This window comes from Bos mutus, chromosome 1, assembly GCF_027580195.1.
Source record: "Bos mutus isolate GX-2022 chromosome 1, NWIPB_WYAK_1.1, whole genome shotgun sequence".
NCBI lineage: Eukaryota > Metazoa > Chordata > Mammalia > Artiodactyla > Bovidae > Bos > Bos mutus.
Window position 1 is genome coordinate 63,541,885 of NC_091617.1, and position 26,547 is coordinate 63,568,431.

The following is a 26,547-nucleotide window of genomic DNA, read 5'->3' on the forward strand; positions in this document are numbered from 1 at the left end:
CACTCCAGTATTCCTGCCTGGAAAATCCTATTGAGAGATGAGCCTGGAGGGCCACAGGCTATGGGATCGCAGAGTTGAACACGACTGAGCGGCTAACACATACACACAGAAAGGGATAGCAGAATGCGCATGAACATTTAATTACCCAGCGCACCACAAACGTTAATATCCAGGACCAGAACTCATAGTGTGACAAAGGCTGGCGTTCAGGAGCTTAGATTCTTCAGTTCGAACAAGCCCTGCGGAAAGGGGATGTCCGAAATGAAAGCCCCCAACTATTCTAGAAGGCTCTAAGATTTCCCAGGGATTTCCCAAACAGGCTACGGAGAGTGACTGGCTGCAAGGATTTCTGCAGCAACCTTTTCCCCAATCTGCGGCCCCCTGGCTTTGACCGTGGGTGGACCGCTAAATGCTTGTGACTTTATCCCCGGAGTGCAGCTGGGAAGGGAGGGAGTCCCTCTCCCACTCCGCCCTTCTCTCCCCCTCCTCGCCTTTCTCTCCACCGAGCCCTCCGTCCTTCTCTACCCTCGCCCCGCCCTTCTCTCCTTGCCCTCCCCTCCCTAGGCCAGCCCCTCTTTTCCTCCTTTCTTCCCTCCTCTACCCCTACCTCTCATGCTCCACCCTTCTGCGCACTTCCCCATCCTTCCGCTTCTGCTCCTCGCCCCGCCCCTTCCTTCGTCACTCGACCCCGCTAGTCCCGCCCCTCTCTTCTGGACTAGCTGCATATCTTCGCCTGGCGCTTACTCTCTGGTTCCTGCTGGGGTTACCATAGCTACGGTGCACGCAGCAGCTAGGTTTCCCTAGTTGGACCTGGTTGGCGGCAGGGAAGAACCGGCACCATGAGTCACGTAGTGACTATCGAAGAACCCCAGGCCAAGCCCCAGGTGTCTCAAACCCGGTTCGGAGGGAAGTCGGGGGCCTGGGGCAACGTCTCTGCCAGTCGAACGTATGATTTCTTATACGGTAAGGGCGGCTCCAGACCTCCCTCCTGAGTTGTCGACACCTGGGCCAGGTGGGCATCGAGACTGTCCGACCTGGCCGGGAACGCGGCGGACGAAAGACAAGCCACAGGAGGGATCTCTAGCCCGGGTTGTCTTTCGTTGTGTAGGGGCAGCTCCAAGCCCTGCAGGCGGTGGCTCTTGGGCGGGCTGGGGGGAGGAGGCGGTCTCGGAAGCCGCAGGTGCGCTGTGCGTCTCAGAGTAGAGAGCAGGGACACCTGATTCTTCTTTACCCTGACAATTTGCACAGCCCTAAGCAATTGTCCTGAATGCCGTTCCTGGCGTTCTGATTTGGAGATTCACTCAACACTCCCTCATTCAAACTGCATTAAAATGTCCAACTCGCTGGGCAACTCCAAACTTGTCATTCTGGGTAGGTAAAGAGGTTGTCTCCTCTTTGTTTTTAGGTTTCTCTTTTTATTTGAGCTTATTCTTATCCGTCAAAGTGTTGCTTGTAAACTAGGTCTACTAGGTCCTTTGGGCCAGTAAATCCTCAGTTTATTTAATGCCCTGATTGTTCTTTTATGTTCTGTCCCTTCTACTGGACTATAAATTCCTGAGTTATTTAAGTTCTTGTTCTCTCCATTTTTGTAGCATTCTCAGCACCTTTTTCAGTTCAATTCAGTCGCTCAGTCGTGTCCGACTCTTTGTGACCCCATGAATCGCAGCACGCCAGGGCTCCCTGTCCATCACCATCTCCCAGAGTTCACTCAGACCCACGTCCATCGAGTCGGTGATGCCATCCAGCCATCTCATCCTCCACGGTCCCCCTTTCCTCCTGCCCCCAATCCCTCCCAGCATCAGAGTCTTTTCCAATGAGTCAACTCTTCGCACGAGGTGGCCAAAGTACTGGAGTTTCAGCTTTAGCATCATTGCTTCCAAAGAACACCCAGGGCTGATCTCCTTTAGAATGGACTGATTGGATCTCCTTGCAGTCCAAGGGACTCTCAAGAGTCTTCTCCAACACCACAGTTCAAAAGCATCAATTCTTCGGCACTCAGCTTTCTTCACAGTCCAACTCTCAGATCCATACATGACCACTGGAAAAACCATAGCCTTGACTAGACAGACCTTTGTTGGCAAAGTAATGTCTCTGCTTTTCAATATGCTATTTAGGTTGGTCATAACTTTCCAGTGCTGGTACATATGTTGGGTGCTATATAATTTGTTATGAATCATTTATTTAATTTACTACTACAATAAATATAATCAGTAAAGCATGGTTTTTTCCCCCAGTTTTGCCCTCGTTACCCTACTTTTAACCGTGTGGTATCTCCTCTGAGAATCCCAGGGTTTCCTTTGGATAAGAGTCTTTAGGGGAGCCATTCCCTGGTGTTGGGAATATGTAATGATTGCTTGCATTTGTGTATGCTTCACAGTTAACAGCATTCTTTTCCAAATCTTACCTTATTTATATACTGTTTTACATTTGACTGAATGTTATGTGAATACTTTGTATCTCTCAAGTGCCTCACTTGAAGTGCCTGCAATACTTTGTCACTTCCCTGAATCTACATTTGTTGATGGCTTAATAGCTACACTATTGCACTGCTAATTATAAAGTCTTTTAAATATGATATATTTTTCCTGCTGCTGCTGCTAAGTCACTTCAGTCGTGTCCGACTCTGTGTGACCCCATTAGACGGCAGCCCACCAGGCTCCCCCGTCCCTGGGATTCTCCAGGCAAGAACACTGGAGTGGCTTGCCATTTCCTTCTCCAATGCATGAAAGCGAAAAGTGAAAGGGAAGTCCCTCAGTCGTGTCCGACCCTCAGCGACCCCATGGACTGCAGCCTACCAGGCTCCTCCATCCATGGGATTTTTCAGGCAAGAGTACTGGAGTGGGGTGCCATTGCCTTCTCCGAAGATATTTATTTATTGGTTGTGCTGGGTCTTCATTGCTGCACGGGGGCCTTCTCTAGTTGCAGTGTGAGGGCTTCTCATTGCAGTGGTTTCTCTTGTTGCAGAGCATGGGCTCTAGGGACAGGGCCTTCAGTAGTCGTGGCCTGTGGGCTCAGTAGTTGCGGTGCACGGGCTTATTGTCCCATGGCGTGTGGGATCTTCCTGGACCAGGAATCAAATCCATGTCCCCTGCATTGCCCGGCAGATTCTTCATCACTGAGCTACCACCGAAGCCCCCAAAATATCTTAAATACTTCTTGGGTTTATCATTTATCATGAGCTCTTTCCTCCTTTCATTTCTCTCTCTATAGAATAAACAACAAGGACCTACTGTATTTATGTTAATTCCAAACTCCTAATTTATTTCTCCCCTCCCCTCCTCTGCTATCCCCTTTGATAACCATAAATTTGTTTTCTATGTCCATGAGTTTGTCTGTTTTGTAAATAAGTTTATTTGTATTTTTTTTAAGATTCTGCACATAAGTGATATGATATTTGTCTTTGATTTACTTAATAGGATATCTCTAGGTCCATCCATGTTGCTGCAAACGGCATTATTTCATTCTTTTTTATGGCTGAGTAATAGTCCATTGTGTGCTTGTATACATATGCATATATATGTTATTTACTTTATACATCTTCTTTATCCATTCATCTGTTGATAGACATTTAGGTTGCTTCCAGGGCTTGGCCTTTGTAAATAGAGTTGCTGTGAACATTGGGGTGCATGTATCTTTTCAAAGTAGAGTTTTCTCTGGATATATGCCCATGAGTGGGATTGCAAGATCATATAGTAACTCTATTTTTAGGTTTTCTTTTTTTAATGGAACCTCCCTGATCTTCTCCACAGTGGTCGAACCAACTTTCATTCCCACTAACAGTGTAGGAGAGTTTCTTTTTCTTCACTCTCTCTCCAGCATTTATTATTTGTAGGCTTGTTAATAATGGCCATTCTGATGGGAGATGATACCTCACTGTAGTTTTGATTTGCATTTCTCTAATAATTAGTGATATTGAACATCTTTTCATGTGCCTGTGGGCCATCTGTATGTCTTCTTGGAGAAATGTTTTAGGTCTTCTGGCTATTTTTTAATTTTTTTTTTTTTATATTAAGCTGTATGAGCTGTTGGTATATTTTGGAAACTAATCATTTGTTGTAGCATCATTTAGAAATATTTTCTCCCACTTTGTAGGTTGTTGTTTATGTTTTCCTTTGTTGTGCTAAAGTTTTTAGGCTTAATTAGATACTGTTTATTTCTGTTCCAAAAACATCTTGCTGCAATGTATGTTAGAGTCTTCTGCCCATATTTTCCTCTAGAAGTTTTATCCGGTCTTACATTTAGGGCTTTAATCAATTTGAGTTTATTTTTGTATATGGTATTGAAGAATGTTCTAATTTCATTCTTTTACATGTAGCTGTCCAGTTTTTCTCAGAACCATTTAGTGAAGAGGCTGTCTTTTCTCCATTGTGTATTCTTACCTACTTTTCTTAGATTAATTGGCCATAAGTGTATGGGTTTACCGCTGACTCTGTCCTGTTCAGTTGATCTGTATGTCCGTTTCTGTGTCAGTGTCAGACGGTTTTGATTATGTTAGCTTTGTAATATTGTCTGAAGCCAGAGAATGTGATTTCTCCAGCTCTGTTCTTCTCTCTCAAGATTATTTTGGCTATTCAGGGTCTTTTGTGTTTTCATCCAAATTAAAAATTATTTTGTTCTAATTATGTGAAAATGCCATTGGTAATGTAATAGGGATTGCATTGAATCTGTAGATTCCATTGGGTAGTATGGTCATGTTAACAATATGGATTCTTCCGTTTCAGGAACATGTATATCTTTCCATTTGTTTGTGTCATCTTCAGTTTCTTTCATTAGTGTCCTATAGTTTTCAGAGTAGAGATCTTTTGCCTTCTTAGGTAGGTTTATTCCTAGGTATTTTATTCTTTTTAATGCAATGGTAAATGAAATTGTTTCCTTAATTGTTTCTGATATTTCCTTGTTAGTGTACAGAAATGCAATAGATTTCTATATATTAACTTTTTTTAAATTTTATTTTATTTTTAAACTTTACATAATTGTATTAGTTTTGCCAAATATCAAAATGAATCCATCACAGGTATACATGTGCTCCCCATCCTGAACCCTCCTCCCTCCTCCCTCCCCATACCATCCCTCTGTGTCGTCCCAGTGCACTAGCCCAAAGCATCCAGTATCGTGCATTGAACCTGGACTGGCATCTCGTTTCATACATGATATTTTACATGTTTCAATGCCATTGTATCTAGCAGCTTTATCACACTTACTCATGAGCTCTAGTAGTTTTCTGGTAGTTTCTTTAGGGTTTTCTCTGTGTAGCATCATGTCATATACAAACAGTGACAAATTTTTTTTTTAATTTGGATTCCTTTTTAAAAAAAAATACTTATTTTTATTTATTTGGCTGCACTGGGTCTTAGTTGCAGAATGTGATATCTTTTGAATGGTAGCATGCAAACTCTTAGTTGTGGCATGTGGGATCTAGTTCCCTGACCAGGGATTGAACCCAGGCCCCTTGCATTGGGAGCACAGAGTCTCAGCCACTGGACCACCAGAGAAGTCCCTGGATTCCTTTTCTTGTTCTTCTCTGATTGCCGTGACTAGGACATCCAAAACTATATTGAATAAGAGCGGTGAGAGTGAGCATCCTTGTCTTGTTCCTGATCTTAGAGGAAATATTTCAGCTTTTACGTTGTGTATGATGTTAGCTATGGTTTTGTCATATATGGCCTTTGTTATGGTTAGGTAAGTTCCCTCTATGCCCACCTTCTGAAGGATTTTTTTTTTAATCATAAATGGATATTGAATTTTATAAAAAGTTTTTTCTGAATCTATTGAGATGTTCATAGGGCTTTTATCTTCAATTTATTAATGTGGTGTATCACATCGACTGATTTGCAGATATTGAAAACTCCTTGTATCTCTGTAATAAATCCTAACTTTATTATAGTGCATGATCCTTTTAATGTATTGTTGGAGTCAGTTTGCTGGTATCTTGTTGAGAATTTTTGCATCTATGTTCATTAGTGATATTGGCCTGTAATTTTCTTTTTTTGTGATCTTTCCTGGTGGCTCGGACAGTAAAGAATCTTTCTGCAGTGTGGGGGAACTGGGTTCAATCCCTGGGTCGGGAAGATCCCTGGAAAAGGAAATGGCTACCCATTCCAGTATTCTTGCCTGGAGAATTCCATGGACAGAGGAGCTGAGTCAGACACAACTGAGCGACTAACACTTTCACTTTTTGTTTGGTTTTGGTATCAGGTTGATGGTGGCCTCATGGAATGAGTTTGGAAATGTTCTTTCTTCTGCAATTTTTGGGAATAGTTTCAGAAGGATAGATGTTAACTTTTCTCTGAATGTTTCATGAAATTCACTTGTGAAGCCATCTGGTCCTGGACTTTTGTTTGTTGGGCTTGTTTTGTTTTTTATTGTTTTTGGCTGTGTCATGAAGCTTGTGGGATCTTAGTGCCCTGACCAGGGATTGAACCCGCACCCTCTGCATTGAAAGGCAAAGTATTAACCACTGGACCACCAGGGAAGTCCCTAAAATACATTTTTTGATCCCCTTCTCTCTTTCTTCTTCTAGAACCCTTATCGTGTGTAGGTTGGCACATTTTGTATTATCCCATAGAGTTCGTATGTTGCCTTTACTTTTTTCATTTGTCTTTCCACTATTCTGATTGAGTAATTTACTATTCTGTCTTCCAGATCACTTATCATTCTTCTGTATCCTTTAGTCTGCTATTCATTGCTTCTAGATTGGTTTTTATCTCAGCAATGGAATTGTCTAATTTTGATTGGTTCACCTTTATAGTTTCCATTAATAGTTCCTTGTTATGGTGATCTGCATTTCTATTGATAGGTTTCTTAATTCCTTTAGCATTTTTATTATCTTCTCTTTGAACTCAAGGTCTAAACGACTGGTGAGGTCTGTTTCATTATTTGTTCTTTCAGGGCATTTCTCTTGTTCTTTCGATTTGAAATAGTTTCTATGCTTTTTAATTTTACTTACCTTTTTCTGTCTCTCTGAATTTCGGAGAAACCACTCTCCACTGTGGTCTTGAAGGGATGTTTTTATGTAGGGTTGTCCCTGCATAGACTCTGTGTCTCCAGTTCTTTGGTGGGAGACTGATTTTGGTATGGATGCCCACCATGTCTTTCCTCAGGCTGGACTGGTTGTTATCCCCTGGATAAGAAGGAAGTGTGGTTGGCTTGTAGCGTCTACAGCCTGTGCTGGATGTGAGGCAGGGCTTCTCAGCTCCATGGCTATCATCATCCTATTGGGAGTAGGGTGTACTCCCCAGTTGTTTGAATAGAAGGCTTGAAGGTTGGGTTTGATCATGCTCTGTAGCCCTTGAGTGTGCACGCTGCCCCAAGGGAGGTGAATCCTGAAGCAAGTAAGGTCTGTGAGGTCACAGAATACCTCTGTCTCACCTGTGGAGACATCCATGCTCAGAAGCAGCCCAAATTCGCAACCCTTTCTCTGTTGTATTCATCCCAGATCTAGGACAGGGCTGTGTTGTGCAGTGACTGGGGGTCAGGTGGTTGTGGCTGCAGGAGCTGCTTTGTCACCTGAGATCTGGGCTGCCTCTATGGTGGTCTTCTCCCAGTCTTCTCTTTCTGCCCCAGATGTAGTGCTGAGCTGTGGTGTGGAGTGGGTGGAACCACTCCAGCACACCCAGCGTGCTCTTGCTGGGAAATAAACCGCTGCGTACTAGTATCTGCACCCTCTTATGGTGCCACCAGGTATGCATGCTGGCAGTATCTGCCCAGCTAGACCCACCACCCGCTGTGCGCCCATTTATAATGGGGTCTGCAGCTCCCCCAGATCACACCTCAGGCCCTCCGGTCTGTCTCTGCATGGCTAGACCAAGTCTCTGCCCAGATCTCACACTAGTCTGTGGTGTAGACTGAGGGGGCCAGGGCGTTTGCCTGTTTGGGTTGGGAAATGCGGTGAAGTGGCAGCCATCACTTCTGGTGGCTCTCTTGGCCCTGACTGTTAGTGAGCCAGCACACATATGCTCCTTATGAGTAGAGTCCAGCCTTCTTCTGTCTGTCTGTCTCAGTGAATTTCCTAGCAGGCGAGGGGGTTTTTTTTGTCTGTGCAGGATCCCAGGAATGGGATGCCAAAATTGTGGCTTGACCTGCTTGCTCCCCAGAGTGAAGGTCCACCCATGTGGAACTTCTCTTCCTTTCAGATCCCTCCCAGGGATGCAGGTCCCAACCTGATGGCTTTTTTTTTTTTCCCACATCCTACCTTGCTTCCCAAATGTTGCTAGTGGTAAAGAATCCACCTGCCAATGCAGGAGACTTAAAGAGATGTGGGTTTGATCCCTGGTCAGGAAGATCCACTGGAGGAGGGCATGGCAACCCACTCCATGCCTGGAGAATCCCATGGTCAGAGGAGCCTTGTAGGCTACAGTTCATAGGGTTGCAAAGAGTTGGACATGACTGAAGCGACTTAGCACGCATAGCACCCTTTTGCTGCTGCTGCTAAGTCACTTTAGTCGTGTCTGACTCTGTGTGATCCCACAGACGGCAGCCACCAGGCTCCCCCGTCCCTGGGATTCTCCAGGCAAGAACACTGGAGTGGGTTGCCATTTCCTTCTCCAATGCATGAAAGTGAAAAGTGAAAGGGAAGTCGCTCAGTCGTGTCCGACTCTTAGCAACCCCACGGACCGCAGCCTACCAGACTCCTCCATCCATGGGATTTTCCAGGCAAAGTACTGGAGTGGGGTGCCATTGCCTTCTCCGAGCACCCTGTTATGTGGAGCTATTTATTGCAGCTTTGGTTGTTTGTATAGAAGTCCTGCTGCCAGTTTCCAGCTAGTTTTGACTGAGAATTGTTCTACATGTAGATGTATCTTTGATGTGTTTTGGCGGGGAGGGGAGCTCTCTGTCCTCTTATTCCACCATCTTGATCCCCTCGGTTGCTGACTTCTTGAAGTCTTGGTTTCCTTTTCTATAAAATGGAGGCCTTGTGCTTACCTCATTAACTTTTTGAGAATTAAAAGGAATACTGCACATGAAGCTCTCGATACTGTCTAGGAATAAGTAAGTGGTAACCTGGTGATTGCTATTGCTTGGGGCTTCCCTCCGTGGCTCAGTGGTAGAGAATACACTTGCAATGCAGGAGCCACAGGAGATGCGAGTTTGATTCCTGGGTTTGGAAGATTCCCCAGAGGAGAACATGGCACCCCACTCCAGTATTCTTTTTTTTTTATATTAATTAATTTATCTTAATTGGAGGCTAATTACTTTATAGTATTGTAGTGGTTTCTGCCATACATTGACATGAATCAGCCATCCACTCCAGTATTCTTGCCTGGAAAATTCCATGGGCAGAGGAGCCTGGCAGGCTAAAGTCCATAGGGTCACAAAGAGTCGGACATGATTGAAGCGACACTGCATACACGCTGTTGCTTGGGCATCTCAAAGGCCTCTCCACTGCCATTTGAGCACTGATTTTGAGCACAGTTGTAGACTATGTTTATTTAACTTACATGCAGAGTACCTTATGAGAAATGCTGGGCTGGTTGAAGCACAAGCTGGAATCAAGATTGCTGGGAGAAATATCAATAACCTGAGATATGCAGATGACACCATCCTTATGGCAGAAAGCAAAGAAGAACTAAAGAGCCTCTTGATGAAAGTGAAGAAGAGGGTGAAAAAGTTGGCTTAAAACTCAACATTCAGAAAACTAAGATCATGGCATCTGGTCCCATCACTTCATGGCAAATAGATGGGACAGCAATGGAGACAGTGAGAGACTTTATTTTTTTGGCTCCAAAATCACTGCATGATGGTGACTGCAGCCATGAAATTAAAAGACGCTTGCTCCTTGGGAGAAAGGTTATGACCAACCTAGGCAGTATATTAAAAAGCAGAGACATTACTTTGCCAACAAAGGTCCGTCTAGTCAAGGCTATGGTTTTTCCAGTAGTCATGTATGGATGTGAGAGTTGGACTGTGAAGAAAGCTGGGTGCCGAAGAATTGATGCTTTTGAACTGTGGTGTTGGAGAAGACTCTTGAGCGTCCTTTGAACTGCAGGGAGATCCAACCAGTCCATCCTAAAGGAAATCAGTCCTGAATATTCATTGGAAGGACTGATGCTGAAGCTGAAACTCCAATACTTTGGCCACCTGATGCAAAGAACTGACTCATTTGAAAAGAACTTGATGCTGGGAAAGATTGAGGGCAGGAGGAGAAGGTGACAACAGAGGATGAGATGGTTGGATGGCAGCACTGACTCAATGGACATGAGTTCAAGTGAACTTCAGAGTTGGTGATGGACAAGCGAGGCTTGGCCTGCTGCAGTCCATGGGATCGCAGAGTTGGACATGACTGAGCGACTGAACTGAACTGTGGACTATGTTGTAGAATGTATAGTCACAAATCATACAGTATTGTGTCATTGTCTGTAGATTCAAAAATGTTTCTATAGATATCATTTTCATATTCCTTATGGAAATATTAATAAGAGGGGAATGGTTTATTATCCAGACTTAGGGGAAATGTGGGTTAAATTAATTTCAGACGACCAGCACAATTGCAGCCATTAACCCAGTGATATCAAGTTGAGAACTGATGGGAATTGGGCTGATTAGGAATGAAGAGGCCAAATTTTATGCCCTCAAATTATAGGCTGTTGAATTTAAAGAGAGAATGAATGCACCTATTTAGACAGAAGAATATAGCTTCAACATCACTAGTATGTTGGAAATAGTATAAGACAAAGTGAAACTTCTATATTCTCTTGTCTCGTGTTTTAAGTGATTTAAGAGGTATCATGGATCCCTGGTTGTGATTGTTTTGTTTGTTTTGGCTAGCTGGGTCTTCACTGTGGTGCATGGGTTTCTCTTGTTGCGAAGCACAGGCTCTAGAATGTGTGGGCTCAGTATGTGCAGTATGCAGGCTCAGTGGTCGCAGCTCATGGGCTTCTCTAGTTGTGGTGCATGGGCTCAGTTGTCCCACAGCATGTGGGATCTTAGTTCCCAGACCAGGGATTGAACCCACGTCCCCTGCATTGGAAGGTGGATTTTCGACCACTGGACCACCAGGGAAGTCCTCAATGGTTGTGATCGTGCTGTTCGTCTGAAATTGGGTAACTGAGGAAGTAACTAAGTTCTGGAAATTGACAAATCATCTAAATTCAAGAGACTTAATTCTAAACCACAATAACAATTTAATAATTTCTGCAGAGAAATATACATTACCAAGATGTCTAGACTAGTTCAAGGTATTTGCCTAGACATATCTACTTGAGAAATCAAGTCTATATCTGAAGATTGCTTGTGAATTTAATGTCAAATTGTTTGATTTTTAAGTGATAGTAAAATCAATCATGAATATTCATTGTCACTTTAAAGGTATACCTAACAAACACATACTTACAGCAACAGGGCAATCTTATTTGAACTTGGAGGAAATAACTTAATTCCATTTTAAGGGGTGAATTCTAAAAATAGCTGATCTTATTTATGTCTTACTGGAGAATGACATTTTCTTACCCTGTCTACCAGCTCTGGGTGATACACTGTTAAGTTTGTATCTTCCCTGTGAACTGAAGATGGGAGGTAGTGCCCAAAGTTATTGTTTCTTTCCCTTGGAAATGGGTGTAGTGTCTGTGTATACATGGTCCTTCCTCTTAGAGTATTTCCAGAGATATCCAGACCCAGAAGGTGGTTTGTTCATAAGAGAGGAGAGCCTGTTGAGGTTATGGTGCTTGAAACATGTTCAGCCTTCTTTTTGCATTCCAATTCTATTCACTGACGTTGGAGTATACAGACATCACTTGCATCTCACAGACTCTCACTAATGGTGAGTAATAGAGCTGTGAGCCTCTGCAGAGTTAGATGATATCTGAATTTTCTAATTTGTTTTCCAATTAAGAAATTACATTTCTTTACTGTTTTTCTCTCCCTGGGAGTAGATATGTGCTAGATTTGTGGTCTTCCTTATACTGCTTTATTGTTTATTTCACAGACCCGTTGTTTATTGTATCAAGTGAGAAAGACCACAACCAGGCAAATATTCAGGCCACCGTGATTCGAAGCAAACTGGTAGGTCTTATTCATCTGCTAAGACAGCCTAATGAACCTGAACCATCTAGTTTGGCTAACTGTGCTGATCAAATTTTCTAATCACCAAATCTCCACTGGATTTTATATTCTGCAGAAATTTTTTTGCCATGGTTACCAGGGGACAAGATGTTTTAATACTTGTGGCCCAATGTGAGGATTAACTAATAGTGAATAAAGGACTCACGGTAACCTAAATTATTTCAATGAGAAAAGTAATAGATGCCTGTGTTGAAAAAATTCCAGTAGTGCAAAAGCATATATGGTATAAAATAAATGCTACCCTTAGCCGTTTTCACATAATCACCCCTTGTCATCAGTTTCTTCAGTATCCTTCTAGAGATAGGCTATACATATACCAATAGCCTATGCCATATAGACGGTTTTGTACCTTTCAAAAGTTTGCAGTAGTAAAATACTTTAGAAAATCTGGTATAATTTTGTCCTTTTCCCCTCTGCCCTCCTGTCTTAACATTAGAGAAGAGTTCCCAGGTTTAGAACCATGTTCAGCAGCTTGTTTCATTATCCGAGATATTCTGTTTATTGGAGCAAGGTGGATCCTGTTCCATCGTTCATCAGTCGGGATTGGAAGCGACACGAGCAAAGGCACAGGGAGGCCCTCCAGCAACTTGCCGCGTGAGTGTCAGGCGGCTCCAGCTGCTATTCATGTGTTTGATAGATGCATTTTTCTTCTTAAAAAGTTTTGTTTATTCACTCTGTATTATTTTAATATGTACAGTTGTGATGTCATACCTAGACCAGTTGAGCTCAAATTCTCTTTCTTAACCCCTTTGACCAAAACAATCTGGATTCGGGAGCAACAGTTATAGGTTTATTGGTTAGTATTAGGTTGGTACAAAAGTAATTGTGATTTCAGACTGTGAATTTTAAATTATTAAAATGAGGCTCAAACACATCTTTATTAATTAAAATAGGAACCATTACAGTCAACACATCTGTGCCAATGAGAAATGAGTTGGTTTGTTCCTATAGTGCAAAAATACATGTTTCAGGATTTGATGAACTCTTGGAAAGCATTTTCTGCCTTCTGCTGGTTGTGGAAGCGTTTTCCTGGCAAAAAGTTGTCGAGATGCTTGAAGAAGTGGTAGTTGGTTGGAGAGAGGTCAGGTAAATATGGCAAATGAGGCAAAACTTTATAGCCCAATTTGTTCAACTTTTGGATTGCTGGTTGTGAAACTTGCAGTCAGGCATTGTGGAGAATTGGGTCCATTCTGTTGACCAATAGTGGCTGCAGGTGTTGCAGTTTTTGGTGCATTTCATTGATTTGCTGAGCATACTTCTCAGCTGTAATGGTTTTGCTGGGATTCAGAAAAATGTACTGGATCAGACAGACAGCAGACCACCAAAACAATGACCATGACTTTTTTTTGGTGCACGTTTGGTTTTGGGAAGTGTTTTTGGAGCTTCTTCTCCGTCCAGCCACTGAGCTAGTTGTTGCTAGTTGTTTCATAAAATCCACTTTTTGTCACGTGTCATAATCCGATCAAGAAGTGGTTCAGTGTTGCATAGAATAAGAGATGACGTTTCAAAACGATGGTTTTTTTTGATTTGCAGTCAGTTCATAAGGCACCGTTATCAAGCTTTTTCACATTTCCAATTTGCTTCAAATGCCAAATGACCATAGAAAGGTTGATGTTGAGTTCTTAGGCGGCTTCTTATGTAGTTGTATGAGGATCAGTTTTGATGATGGCTCTCAGTTGGTCATTGTCAACTTCGGATGACCGGCCACTATGCTCCTCATCTTCAAGGCTCTTGTCTCCTTGGCAAAACTTCTTTAATCACCATTGCACTATATGTTTGTTAGCGGTTTCTGGGCCAAATGCATTGTTGATGTTGCTAGTTTCCTGCCCTGCTTTATGACCCATTTTGAACCTGAATAAGAATATTGCTTGAATTTGCTTTTTGTTTAACATCATTTCTGTAGTCTAAAATAAATATAAAATAAACAGCAAGTGATAAGCCATTAGCAAAAGAAAATATAAAGCAAGAAATGAGCATTAAAATGATGTATAACATGACCACATTCCAGTATCAAATGGCAAAGTTCAACAGTGCAAAACTGCAGTTACTTTTGCACCAACCTAATAGGTGTTCTCCAAAGGTTACAGTATATATTACATGATAACTTAGCACCAAAGGTAGAGGTGACTGCATTTGTAATTTCTTTGATCCATCTTAGAAATTGCAGGTGCACTTTTCTGCTAGTATCCAAGTACACTTTTTGGAGACCTGCAACCAAAGCACCTTCAGCGATAGGTCTGTCAAATTCCTTATTCGTTTAAAGAATATTTGCAAGTTCATACATAGTAAATTTCTTTTAAAATGCTACCTTACAGCCTAGAATTCATGCTTCCTTAGAAAAAGGATCTTTGATATTTTTGTCTGATTATTCTTCCAGATAAAACTCAAAATCCTTTTTTGCACATTAAAATTCTCTAAAAACTTTTGGCATTCTTACTGGGATCAAATTAAAGCTATAAAGTAATTTAGGAAGAACTGGTATTTTTATAATATTAATCTTTCAATAAAGAAACAGGACTATAATTTCTGTAGCAATAAAGATTTGTAATTTCTTTTAACAAATTAAAAAAAAATTTGTTTTTTTAAATTTTGTAATTCTCATGCACTGTTAACTAAAAATGAGCATTTTTGTATGTGGAATTTCATAAATTTACTCATTTATTAGCTTTCAGCTCCTCTTGTTGGCTCCTGGTTTCCTGGCTCAGGAAAAGTGATTATTGTAATCTGAGATGTAGGACAATAAGACACATGTTATAGAAGACTTTGCTCTCAGTCTCAGGTGTTTCTCCTACTTTATAGACATATAAATACAAAATAGGGGCTTCCCAGGTGGTGCTAGTGGTAAAGAATCTGTCTGCCAATGCAGGAGATGCAAGAGACATGGCTTTGATCCCTGGGGTGGGAAAATTCCCTGGAGTAGAAAGTGGCAACCACTCCAGTATTCTTGCCTGGAAAACTTCATGGACAGAGGAGCCTGGTGGGCTATAGTCCATGGGATCACAAAGAGTCAAGACACGATTTAGCAACTGAGAATGAATAGGAAATAAAAATTATATTTGGAAATAATATGTTCGACTTGAATAATGTTTTCCTGCTTCGTTTTAGAATTGATGCTTCTTTTCAGATGCCTAAAGAAGTTTATGAAGATCCTGATGTTACTGGAAAGAATCGCTATAAATATTTTGAAAGGTAGGAAATAATTACTGATGAATATGAGCCCTAATATTATTAGAGACCGCTTTGTAATAATGATAGCAGCTCTCATATTTAAGTCATGCAGTACACCAGGTGTCACTTTTTAAGTGCTTTATATATATAACATCAATTTTCAGAACAGAAATATAGGATAGGATATATTATCTCCATTTTACCAGTTAGGAAGCTGAGACCAAAAGAGGAGAAGTAAATTGCTCAAGGTTACTTTATTATGAATTAGCAAGTGTAGAGCTGGGATTCCAACTAAGTCTGCCTGACTTTAGAGATACTAATTGCAAATAAGAATGTATCTTTGAGAACAAAATGAAGTCATCAAATGAGGTGAGATAGAGCAAAGACACCATGACAGCTATAGTGCAGGGAAAAGTGTTAAAAGAGGGCAGATAGGTGACATTTGCTGTCTTTGTGTGAATGTTACCGAAACCACATGATCAAAAGATTCACCTTGTTTCATTCGTGATGAATACACACATGTGATAATCATACACTCAGATTAGATAAAAATAAGATGCGGATTTCCCTCTAGGTCCTATCTGAGTTAGCAAAATAGCTAACTCGGATGTATAACTTGATGTCATACCTACCTAAGTTCATTTGAGAAAGTAAATTTGTAATGCACATTATTTATGAACAACCTCCTTATGGGTGTTTTATGATGCTGAGTTTTTCAGAAGAATGAAATTCTTTACATAGTATACTCAGTTCCTAGACTTTCGGGGGTCGGGTCTAAAGTAAATAATTGGAAATTTCAGAATATCTCAGGGAACTTGAGAAGTTGCTGGGAACTAATGACCAGCTGAAGCCTAAGTATAGGGCACTGTTTCTCAGGTGTGGCTTGATTCCCATCTGCAGCAAACACATGGGGATGTTTATTACAAATGCAGATTAATTGGCTCTACCTTGTATCCACTGAGTGCTGGGCTAGACCTGTGGATTTGAATTTTAAACAAGAATCTTCCCACTCCCACCCACTCCAGCGTTCTTGCCTGGAGAATCCCAGGGACGGGGGAGCCTGGTAGGTGCCATCTCTGGGGTCGCACAGATTCGGACACGACTGAAGCGACTTAGCAGCAGCAGCTTCCCACTCCCAAGTGATTTTGTGTGTGCCAAAGTTTGAGAACTGCTGATATATAAAGTATTCAAACTCACTGATTTTAAGGGACAAATATTGGCAGTGGCAGGAAACTCAGCAAACACACAATGCAAAAGTCCCACGTTTGTGTTTTCCTTTCTTCCCCAGGCCTTTCCTTCCATTTTATCAGCAGATGCCATTCAATGTTGTTTTTGCATCAACCAGGTAAGTAACCATTATTTTAAAACTTTTTTCCAGTTTATTTTTTTTATTATTTGCTTCCATATTTGTTTCTAGAAGATAGTTTTCTGAATCATTATTTTTAAAGAATGGATCATAAACCATTAGAACATTTTCTAGTGGTCATTAGCAGCATTTTAAAAAACAAAATAGAAAATAACCAAAAGCATCAGATGTATTGAGGGTAGTTGTGTTTTTGCTTATAACTTTTGATTTAAATAGATAAATGTATATGTTCGTAGGTATATAATGGTTATGGTATGTAGTGTATTTTTGATTATGAGTTATGGTAAAAATGAAAGTTGAAAGTGCTCTAAATGTTCTCTTTTGCTTCTCTGAAATGTACTTATTTGACAACAGTTCTTCAACGTTTGATCAAGAAAACCAGTGAAAATATTTTTTAATAGTAGAATTTATAATTTAATCATCTGATGGACACAAGGCAGTGTGCTATATACAAAGATATATACACCATGGTGTCTGTCCCACAAAGGAATGTGAACCAAGGTGAAAAGAAAGGAAAGGACAAGAGCTGAATCTGGGATTATTGTGCAGTTCCCTGGTCTTTTGTTTCAGGGCAAGATAGGTTTGGTAAAGTGTCCCATTAAAAAACTAATTTTTGCTATACTCTTTTCCATATCAATATAACTTAATGTTCCTATAAGAGAAGAAAATCCAAGGTATTCATGAAATGAATGAGAAGATAAATGTTTTTTAAGGCCTAAGATTTCTGAATAGAAATAGGTCTGGACTTTCAAACATACTTTTAAAAGGTATGGTTACTCTTAATGATACAGCATCTTATATAAATAGGATATATGTTATCAAAGGTCTGTAATCCATGCCAATTATGATTCCAGTTTCTCCTCAAATTTTTTAAGACTATGTATGGATTTCTTTGGCTCTTATATGGATGTAGGGAAGATGCTTTGCTTATTGTAGCAATATTTTTGGGGATCAGTCTCCTAAAGCAAAGGAAATAAAACCGAAAATAAATAGAATGTAATAAACTTAAAAGCTTTTGCACAGTAAGGGAAACTGTTGACAGTGTGAAAAGATAGCCCACTGAATGGGAGAAAATATTGGCAAATGATATGACCCATAAAAGGTTAATATCCAAAATATATAAACAGCTCATACAACATAAAAAAATCCCAAACAACCCGATTAAAAAATGTGCAGAAGACCTGAATAGACATTTCTCCAAAGAGGACATGCAGATGGCCAATAGGCACATGAAAAGATGTTCAACATTGCTAATCCATCAAAACCATAAGGAGATGTTATTTCATACCTGTCAGAATGGCTGTCTTCAAAAAGAACATGAATAACAAATGTTGGCAAGGATGTGGGGAAAAGGGAATCTTCATCGGCTGTTGGTGGGAATGTAAACTGGTGCAGTCACTGTGGAAAATAGTATGGCGGTTTCTCAAAAAACTGAAAATAGAATAACCATATAATGCAACAATTCCACTCCTGGGTATATGTCTGAAAAAAAATACCCACTATTTTGAAAAGATACATGCACCCCAATGTTCATAGCAGCATTATTCACCATTGCCAAAATTTGGAAGCAACTCATGTGTCCATCAACAAATGAATGGATAAAGAAGATGTGGTTTATATATGCAATGGGCTATTAGCCATAAAAAAGAATGAAATTTTTCCACTTGGAACAACATGGATGATTTAGAAAATATGCTAAGTGAAATTAGCAAAAGACAAATGCTGTATGATATTACTTTATTTGTGGAGTCTAAAAAATACAACAAACTAGTGAATGTAACAAAAAAGAAATAGACTCACAGATTTAGGGTACAAACTGGTGGTTAGCAGTGGGGAAAGGGAAAAAGGGAAGAACAATACAGGAATAGGGGGTTAAGAGATACAAACTATAATATATATTATATAAAATAAGCTACAAGGATATAGTGTACAACCCAGGAAATATAGCCAATATTTTATAACTATAAATGGAATATAACATTTAAAAATTGTGAAATACTATATTGTATTTGTTGTTCTGTTGCTAAGTTGTGTCCAACTCTTTGTAACGCCATGGGCTACAGCACGCCAGGCTTCACTGTCCTTTCACTATTTCCTTGTGTTTGCTCAGACTCATGTCCATTGAGTCAATGATGCCATCCAACCATCTCATCCTCTGTCACCCACTTCTCCTCCTGCCCTCAATCTGTAAGTTCTTGGTTCACGTGCTGATGAAGCCTAGCTTGAAGGATTTTGAGCATAATCTTGCTAGCATGTGAAATGAGTGCAATTGTACGATAATTTGAACACTCTTTGGCATTGCTCTTCTCTTAGGGATTGGAATGGAAACTGACCTTTTCCAGTCCTGTGGCCCCTGCTGAGTTTTCCAAATTTACCAGCGTATTGAGTGAAGCACTGTTAAAGCACTGCTAAAGCATCATCTTTTAGGATTTGAAGTAACTCAGCTAGAATTTCATCACCTCCACTAGCTTTATTTTTAGTGATGCTTTGTAAGGTCCACTTGACTTCACACTCCAGAATGTCTGGCTCTAGGTGAGTGACCACACCATTGTGGTTATCCAGGTCAAAGACCTTTTTTGTACAGTTCTTCTGTGTATTCTTGCCACCTCTTCTTAATGTCTTATGCTTCTGTTAGCTCCTTGCCATTTCTGTCTTTTATTGTGCCCATCTTTGCATGAAATGGTCCCTTGGTATCTCCATCTTGAAGAGATCTCTCGTCTTTCTCTTTCTGTTGTCTGCCTCTGTTTCTTTTCATTGTTCATTTAAGAAGGCTTTCTTTTTTCTCCTTACTATTCTCTGGAACTTTGCATTCAGTTGGGTATATCTTTCCCTTTTTCCTTTGCCTTTCGCTTCTCTTTTCCCAGTTATCTGTATGGCCTCTTCAGACAATCACTTTGACTTCCTGCATTCCTTTTTCTTGGGGATAGTTCTGGTCACCACCTTCTATAAACAATGTGCCGAACCTCCATCCATACTTCTCAGGCACTCTTGTCCACCAGATCTAATCCCTTAAATCTATTTGTCACCTCCACTGTTTAATCATAAGGGATTTGATTTAGGGCATACCTGAATGGCCTAGTGGTTTTCCCTGCTTTCTTCAATTTGAGCCTGAATTTTGCAGTAAGGAGCTGATGATCTGAGTCACAGTCAACTCCAGATTTTGTTTTTGCTGACTGTTTAGAGCTTCTCCTTCTTTGGCTGCAAATAATATAATCAGTCTGATTTCGGTATTGATCGTCTGGTGATGGCCATGTGTAGAGTCATTTCTTGTGTTGTTGAAAGAGGATGTTTGCTATGACCAGCGTGTTCTTTTGGCAAAGCTCTGTTAGCCTTTGTCCTACTTCATTTTGTATTCCAAGGCCAAACTTGCCTTTTGCTCTAGGTATCTCTTGGCTTCCTATTTTTGCATTCCAGTCCTTGTGATGAAAAGGACATCTTTTTTTGGTGTTCTGGAAGGACTTGTAGGTCTTCATAAAAATGTTCAACTTCATCTTCTTCAGCATTAGTGGTTGGGGCGTAGACTTGGATTACTGTACCGCTGAACGGTTTGCTTTAGAAATGAACTGAGATCATCCTGTAATTTTTGAGATTACCCCCAAGTACTGCATTTTGGATTCTTTTGTTGACTCTGAGCTACTCCATTCCTTCTAAGGGATTCTTGCCCACCTATAACATGTTATACATCAACTATACTTCAGTAAAAATGTTAAAAAAAGAAAATAAATGGATAGAGGAAAATATAGCTTGCTAACACTAAAAGAAAGCAGTAGTAGCTATAATAATTTCAGACAGAGCAGACTTCAAGGAATATTATCAGGGATAAAGAGAGGCATTATGTAATGAAAAAGAGGTCAGTTCTCCAAGAAGACATAATAATCCTTAATGTATATATACCTAATGACAGAGTGTCAGACTGCGTGTGACAAAAACTAATAGAATTACAAGAAGTAAATGAATTCACTGTCACAGTGGGGGGCTTCAATACCCTCATGTACAAAGCGGATACATCTAACAGGCAGAAAGTCAGTAAGGCCCTAGCATACCATTTATCAGCTGGATATAATTGCTATCTATAGACTACTTGAAACAAAACAAAACAAAATGCAGTACTTGGATGCAATCTCAAAAATGACAGGATGATCTCTGTTCATTTCCAAGGCAAACCATTCAATATCACAGTACTCCAGGTCTATGCCCCAACCTGTAATGCTGAAGAAGCTGAAGTTGAACGGTTCTGTGAAGACCTACAAGACCTTTTAGAACTAACACCCAAAAAAGATGTCCTTTTCATTATAGGGGACTGGAATGCAAAAGTAGGAAGTCAAGAAACACCTGGAGTAACAGGCAAATTTGGCCTTGGAATACAGAATGAAGCAGGGCAAAGACTGATAGAGTTTTGCTAAGAAAATGCACTGGTCATAGCAAACACCCTCTTCCAACAACACAAGAGAAGACTCTACACATGGACATCACCAGATGGTCAACACCGAAATCAGACTGATTATATTCTTTGCAGCCAAAGATGGAGAAGCTCTATACAGTCAGCAAAAACAAGACCAGGAGCTGACTGTGGCTCAGATCATGAACTCCTTATTGCCAAATTCAGACTTAAATTGAAGAAAGTAGGGAAAACCACTAGACCATTCAGGTATGACCTAAATCAAATCCCTTATGATTATACAATGGAAATGAGAAATAGATTTAAGGGCCTAGATCTGATAGATAGAGTGCCTGATGAACTATGGACGGAGGTTCATGACATTGTACAGGAGACAGGGATCAAGACCATCCCCGTGGAAAAGAAATGCAAAAAAGCAAAATGGCTGTCTGGGGAGGTCTTACAATACCTGTGAAAAGAAGAGAGGCGAAAAGCAAAGGAGAAAAGGAAAGCTATAAGCATCTGAATGCAGAGTTCCAAAGAATAGCAAGAAGAGATAAGAAAGCCTTCCTTAGTGATCAATGCAAAGAAATAGAGGAAGACAACAGAATGGGAAAGACTACAGCTCTCTGCAAGAAAATCAGAGATACCAAGGGAACATTTCATGCAAAGATGGGCTCGATAAAGGACAGAAATGGTATGGACCTAACAGAAGCATAAGATATTAAGAAGAGGTGGCAAGAATACACAGAAGAACTGTACAAAAAAGATCTTCATGACCAAGACAATCACGATGATGTGATCACTCACCTAGAGACAGACATCCTGGAAAGTGAAGTCAAGTGGGCCTTAGGAAGCATCATTATGAACAAAGCTAGTGGAGGTGATGGAATTCCAGTTGAGCTATTTCAAATCCTGAAAGATGATGCTGTGAAAGTGCTGCACTTAATATGCCAGCAAATTTGGAAAACTCAGCAGTGGCCACAGGACTGGAAAAGGTCAGTTTTCATTCCAATCCCTAAGAAAGGCAATGCCAAAGAATGTTCAAACTACCCCACAATTGCACTCATCTCACACACTAGTAAAGTAATGCTCAAAATTCTCCAAGCCAGGCTTCAGCAAGATGTGAACCCTGAACTTCCTGATGTTCAAGCTGGTTTTAGAAAAGGCAGAGGAACCAGAGATCAAATTGCCAACATCCGCTGGATCATAGAAAAAGCAAGAGAGTTCCAGAAGAACATCTATTTCTGCTTTATTGACTATGCCAAAGCCTTTGACTGTGTGGATCACAATAAACTGTGGAAAATTCTGAAAGAGATGGGAATACCAGAGCACCTGACCTGCCTCCTGAGAAACCTGTATGTAGGTCAGGAAGCAACAGTTAGAACTGGACATGGAACAACAGACTGGTTCCAAATAGGAAAAGGAGTATGTCAAGGCTGTATATTGTCACCCTGCTTATTTAACTTCTATGCAGAGTACATCATGAGAAATGCTGGACTGGAAGAAGCACAAGCTGGAATCAAGATTGCCAGGAGAAATATCAATAACCTCAGATATGCAGATGATACCACCCTTATGGCAGAAAGTGAAGAGGAACTAAAATGCCTCTTGATGAAAGTGAAAATGGAGAGTGAAAAAGTTGGCTTAAAGCTCATCATTCAGAAAACAAAGATCATGGCATCCGGTCCCATCACTTCATGGGAAATAGATGGGGAAACAGTGGAAACAGTGTCAGACTTTATTTTTTGGGGCTCCAAAATCACTGCAGATGGTGATTACGGCCATGAAATTAAAAGATGCTTACTCCTTGGAAGAAAAGTTATGAGCAACCTAGACAGCATATTCAAAAGCAGAGATATTACTTTGCCAACAAAGGTCTGTCTAGTCAAGGTTATAGTTTTTCCAGTGGTCATGTATGGATGTGAGAGTTGGACTGTGAAGAAAGCTGAGCGCCGAAGAATTGATGCTTTTGAACTGTGGTGTTGGAGAAGACTCTTGAGAGTCCCTTGGACTGCAAGGAGATCCAACCAGTCCATTCTGAAGGAGATCAGCCCTGGGATTTCTTTGGAAGGAATGATGCTAAAGCTGAAACTCCAGTACTTTGGCCACCTCATGTGAAGAGTTGACTCATTGGAAAAGACTCTGATGCTGGGAGGGATTGGGGGCAGGAGGAGAAGGGGACGACAGAGGATGAGATGGCTGGATGGCATCACTGACTCGATGGACATGAGTTTGAGTGAACTCGGGAGTTGGTGTTGGACAGGGAAGCCTGGCATGCTGCGATTCATGGGGTCGCAAAGAGTCGGACAAGACTGAGTGACTGAACTGAACTGGTAGACTACTTATTCAACAACAATAGAGTATACATTCTTCTGAAGCTCACACAGAACATTCACCAAGATAAACCACATTCTGGACCATTAAACATACTTTAATAAATGTAAAAACACAGAAGTTATACAATGTCTTCTCTCAGATCATAGTGGTATTAAACTAGAAATTAAAAACAGAGAGATAACTGAAAACCCCCAAATATATGGATATTAAACAATACATTTCTAAATAGCATGGTTAAAGCAGACGTTTCAAGAGAAATTTTAAAATATTTTAAACTTATGAAAATGACAATGTAAATTATGAAAACTTGTGGAATGAAATGAAAGCAGTGCTTAGTGGGAAATTTATAGCATTGAATGCATGTATTAGAAAAAAAGACAGATCTAAATCAATCATATAAGCTTCCACCTTGAGAAACTAGAAAAAGAAGAGCAAATTACATCCAAAGCAAGCAGAAGAAAAGAAATAATAAGAAATCAATGGACTTGACCAAGGAAATTGATAGAAAAAGTAAATGAAACCACAGAGTTCTTTGAAAAGCTCACAAAAACTGGTAAGTCTCTAGGCAGACTAAGAGAAAAAGAGAGGGGACACAAATTACTAACATCAGAAATGAAAAAGGATCACTACAGATCCTATGGCATTAAAAAGATAATAAAGGAATATTGTGATTAACTATTTGCCTACAATAGAGTTGATAATGTAGATGAAAAGGGCTAATTACTTGAAATACAACTTGCCAGAACTCAGAAGAAATAGGAGATCTGAATAGGCCTTTATCTATTAAACTTCTTTGAAGTGATAATTAATAGCTTTCTAAAACATAAAGCACCAGGCCTGGATGGGGTCTGCTGGTGATTCTACCAAACATTCAAGGAAGAAATTATACCATTCTCTACAATCTCTTTCAGGTAGTAGAAGCTCACTCATTCTGTAAGGGCAGCATTACCCTAATACCAAAATCAGACAAAGACATTAAGAAAGAAAGAAAGATAGTGCTAAGTCATGTACCTCTCTTGAGATCCCATGAAGTGTAGCCTGCCAGGCTCCTCTGTCCATGGGCTTCTCCAGGCAAGAATACCGGAGTGAGTTGCCATAAAGAAAACTACAAACCAACATCCCTCATAAATGTAGGCATGGAAATCCTCAACAAAGTATTAGCAAATCAAATCCAACAATGTATAATAAGAGTTATACACCACATTTTAAAATCAGTTAATGTAATGGGTCATGTCAACAGATTGAAAAAGAAAGATCACATGATCATATTAATAGAGGCAGAAAAACTATTTGACAGTACCTGATACCCTTCATGACAAAAAAACTCCCAGTTAACTAGAATTAGAGAGGAACATTTTCAACCTTATGAAGAATGTGTACCAAAAACCTACCTCATACTTAATGGTGAAAAACTCAGTTTTTCCACTACAGTCAGGAAAAAGGCAAGGATGTCTCCTCTCACCACTCCCTTTCAGCATCATACTGGAAATAAGACAAGAAAAATAAAAGATACACAGATTGGAAAGGAAGCAATAAAACTCCCTCCCCCGAGGCATTTTATTTGTATGTATTAGATCCCTAGAAAAAGAATCCAAGGATTTTCCCTGCTGTGTGTTTTCATCTTGCTTCTTCATGGTCCATTGATGCCAGTTGAGGTTGTCAGTACAACGAAACCAAACTGCCGGGATGGGAGCAGGTTATTCTGCCATTTTTCTGGATTTTTGAGTTGCGCATCAAATCTGGGGCTGATCACTCCACACTTACGGACCTGGCATTTGCCTCTCTTTTCGGCATTGTTGATACTCTTGAGAGCGTCAGCCAGGACACTCATGTGCACCATTCTGGCGGCATGGAAAGATGGTGGAAAGAGCAGCGATAAAAGTTTTAGCAGGTGGCATGTTCGTCTTTGTAGAAAATCAGAATGAATTGGCTTAAAAAAAATAAGTGGGGTTAATAAGTGAATAAGTGATTATAGCAAGGTTGTAGGATACAAGGTTAGTATACAAAAGTCAGCTCTTTTCCTATATACCTGTATAGAACAAGTGGAATTTGAAATATAAAACACAATGCCATTTACATTAGCATCAACAAATGAAATACTTAAGTATAAATTTAATAAAATACAAGATCTATTTAAGGAAAACTATAACACTTCAGTGGAAGAAATCAAAGAAGAACTATAAATAAGTGGAGAAATATTCCATGGTTGTCGATGGGAAGATTCAGTGGTGTCAGTATGTCAGGTCTCGGAGGAGGCAATGGCACCCCACTCCAGTTCTCTTGCCTGGAAAATCCCATGGATGGAGGAGCCTGGTGGGCTGCAGTCCATGGGGTCTCGAAGAGTAGGACACGACTGAGCGACTTCACTTTCACTTTTCACTTTCATGCATTGGAGAAGGAAACGGCAACCCACTCCAGTGTTCTTGCCTGGAGAATCCCAGGGACGGGGGAGCCTGGTGGGCTGCCGTCTCTGGGGTTGCACAGAGTCGGACACGACTGAGATGACTTAGCAGCAGCAGCAGCAGCATGTCAGGTCTTCCCAGTTTGAAGTACAGAGTCCAGGTAGTCTCAACCAAAATTCCTGCAAGTTATTTTGTGGATATTGACAAAGTGATTCTAAAGCTTACCTGAATAAGCAAAAAACCTGAGAATAAGCAGCACAGTATTAGAGAAGGACAGAGTTGGAGGACTGACACAACCTGACTTCAAGCTATTATAATCAAGAAAGTGTGCTGTTGGCCTTCCCTGGTAGCTCAGTGGTAAAGCATCCACCTGCCAGTACAGGAGACATGGGTTCAATCTCTGATTCTGGGAAAATCTCACATCCCATGGAGCAACTAAACTCGTGTACCAAAACTATTGAGTCTGTGATCTAGAACCTGGGAGCCACAGCTACTGAAGCCCTTGGGCCCTAGAGCCCATGCTCCTCAACAAGAGAAGCCACTGCAAGGGAAGTCTGTGCACAGCGACTAGAGAGTAGCCCCTGCTTGCCACAACTAGAGAAAAGCCCACCTAGCAACAAAGATCCTGCACAGCCAAAAAGAAATAAATAAAAATTTTTTAAAAACTGTGATGTTATGGAAAGAATAGACAGATGAAATAGAATAGAGAGCCCAGAGATAGACCCACATACTTATCATCAGCTAATCTTTGACAGAAGAGGAGATGGTTAGATAGCATCACTGACTCAATGAACATGAATTTAAGCAAAGTCCAGGAGGTAGTGGAGGACAAGGAA

The 26,547-nt window shown here is 40.6% G+C and overlaps 1 protein-coding gene across 2 annotated transcripts in view; it reads left to right on the top strand.

Annotated features, from left to right (window-relative positions):
• The first annotated feature begins 708 nt into the window (after positions 1 to 708).
• The window catches only part of CFAP91 (cilia and flagella associated protein 91), a 94,642-nt gene continuing 68,803 nt past the window's right edge, over positions 709 to 26,547 (top strand). Inside the window, exons 1-5 of one of the 2 annotated variants that reach the window (XM_005905443.2) lie at positions 709 to 963; positions 11,921 to 11,997; positions 12,494 to 12,651; positions 15,163 to 15,246; positions 16,514 to 16,570. In XM_005905443.2, coding sequence (XP_005905505.2) covers positions 840 to 963; positions 11,921 to 11,997; positions 12,494 to 12,651; positions 15,163 to 15,246; positions 16,514 to 16,570 — 500 coding nt within the window. In that variant the 5' untranslated portion in view covers positions 709 to 839. Of the gene's footprint in view, positions 964 to 9,773; positions 11,756 to 11,920; positions 11,998 to 12,493; positions 12,652 to 15,162; positions 15,247 to 16,513; positions 16,571 to 26,547 lie in introns of those variants that run through there. The other variant, XM_070369946.1, reaches the window with a different exon arrangement.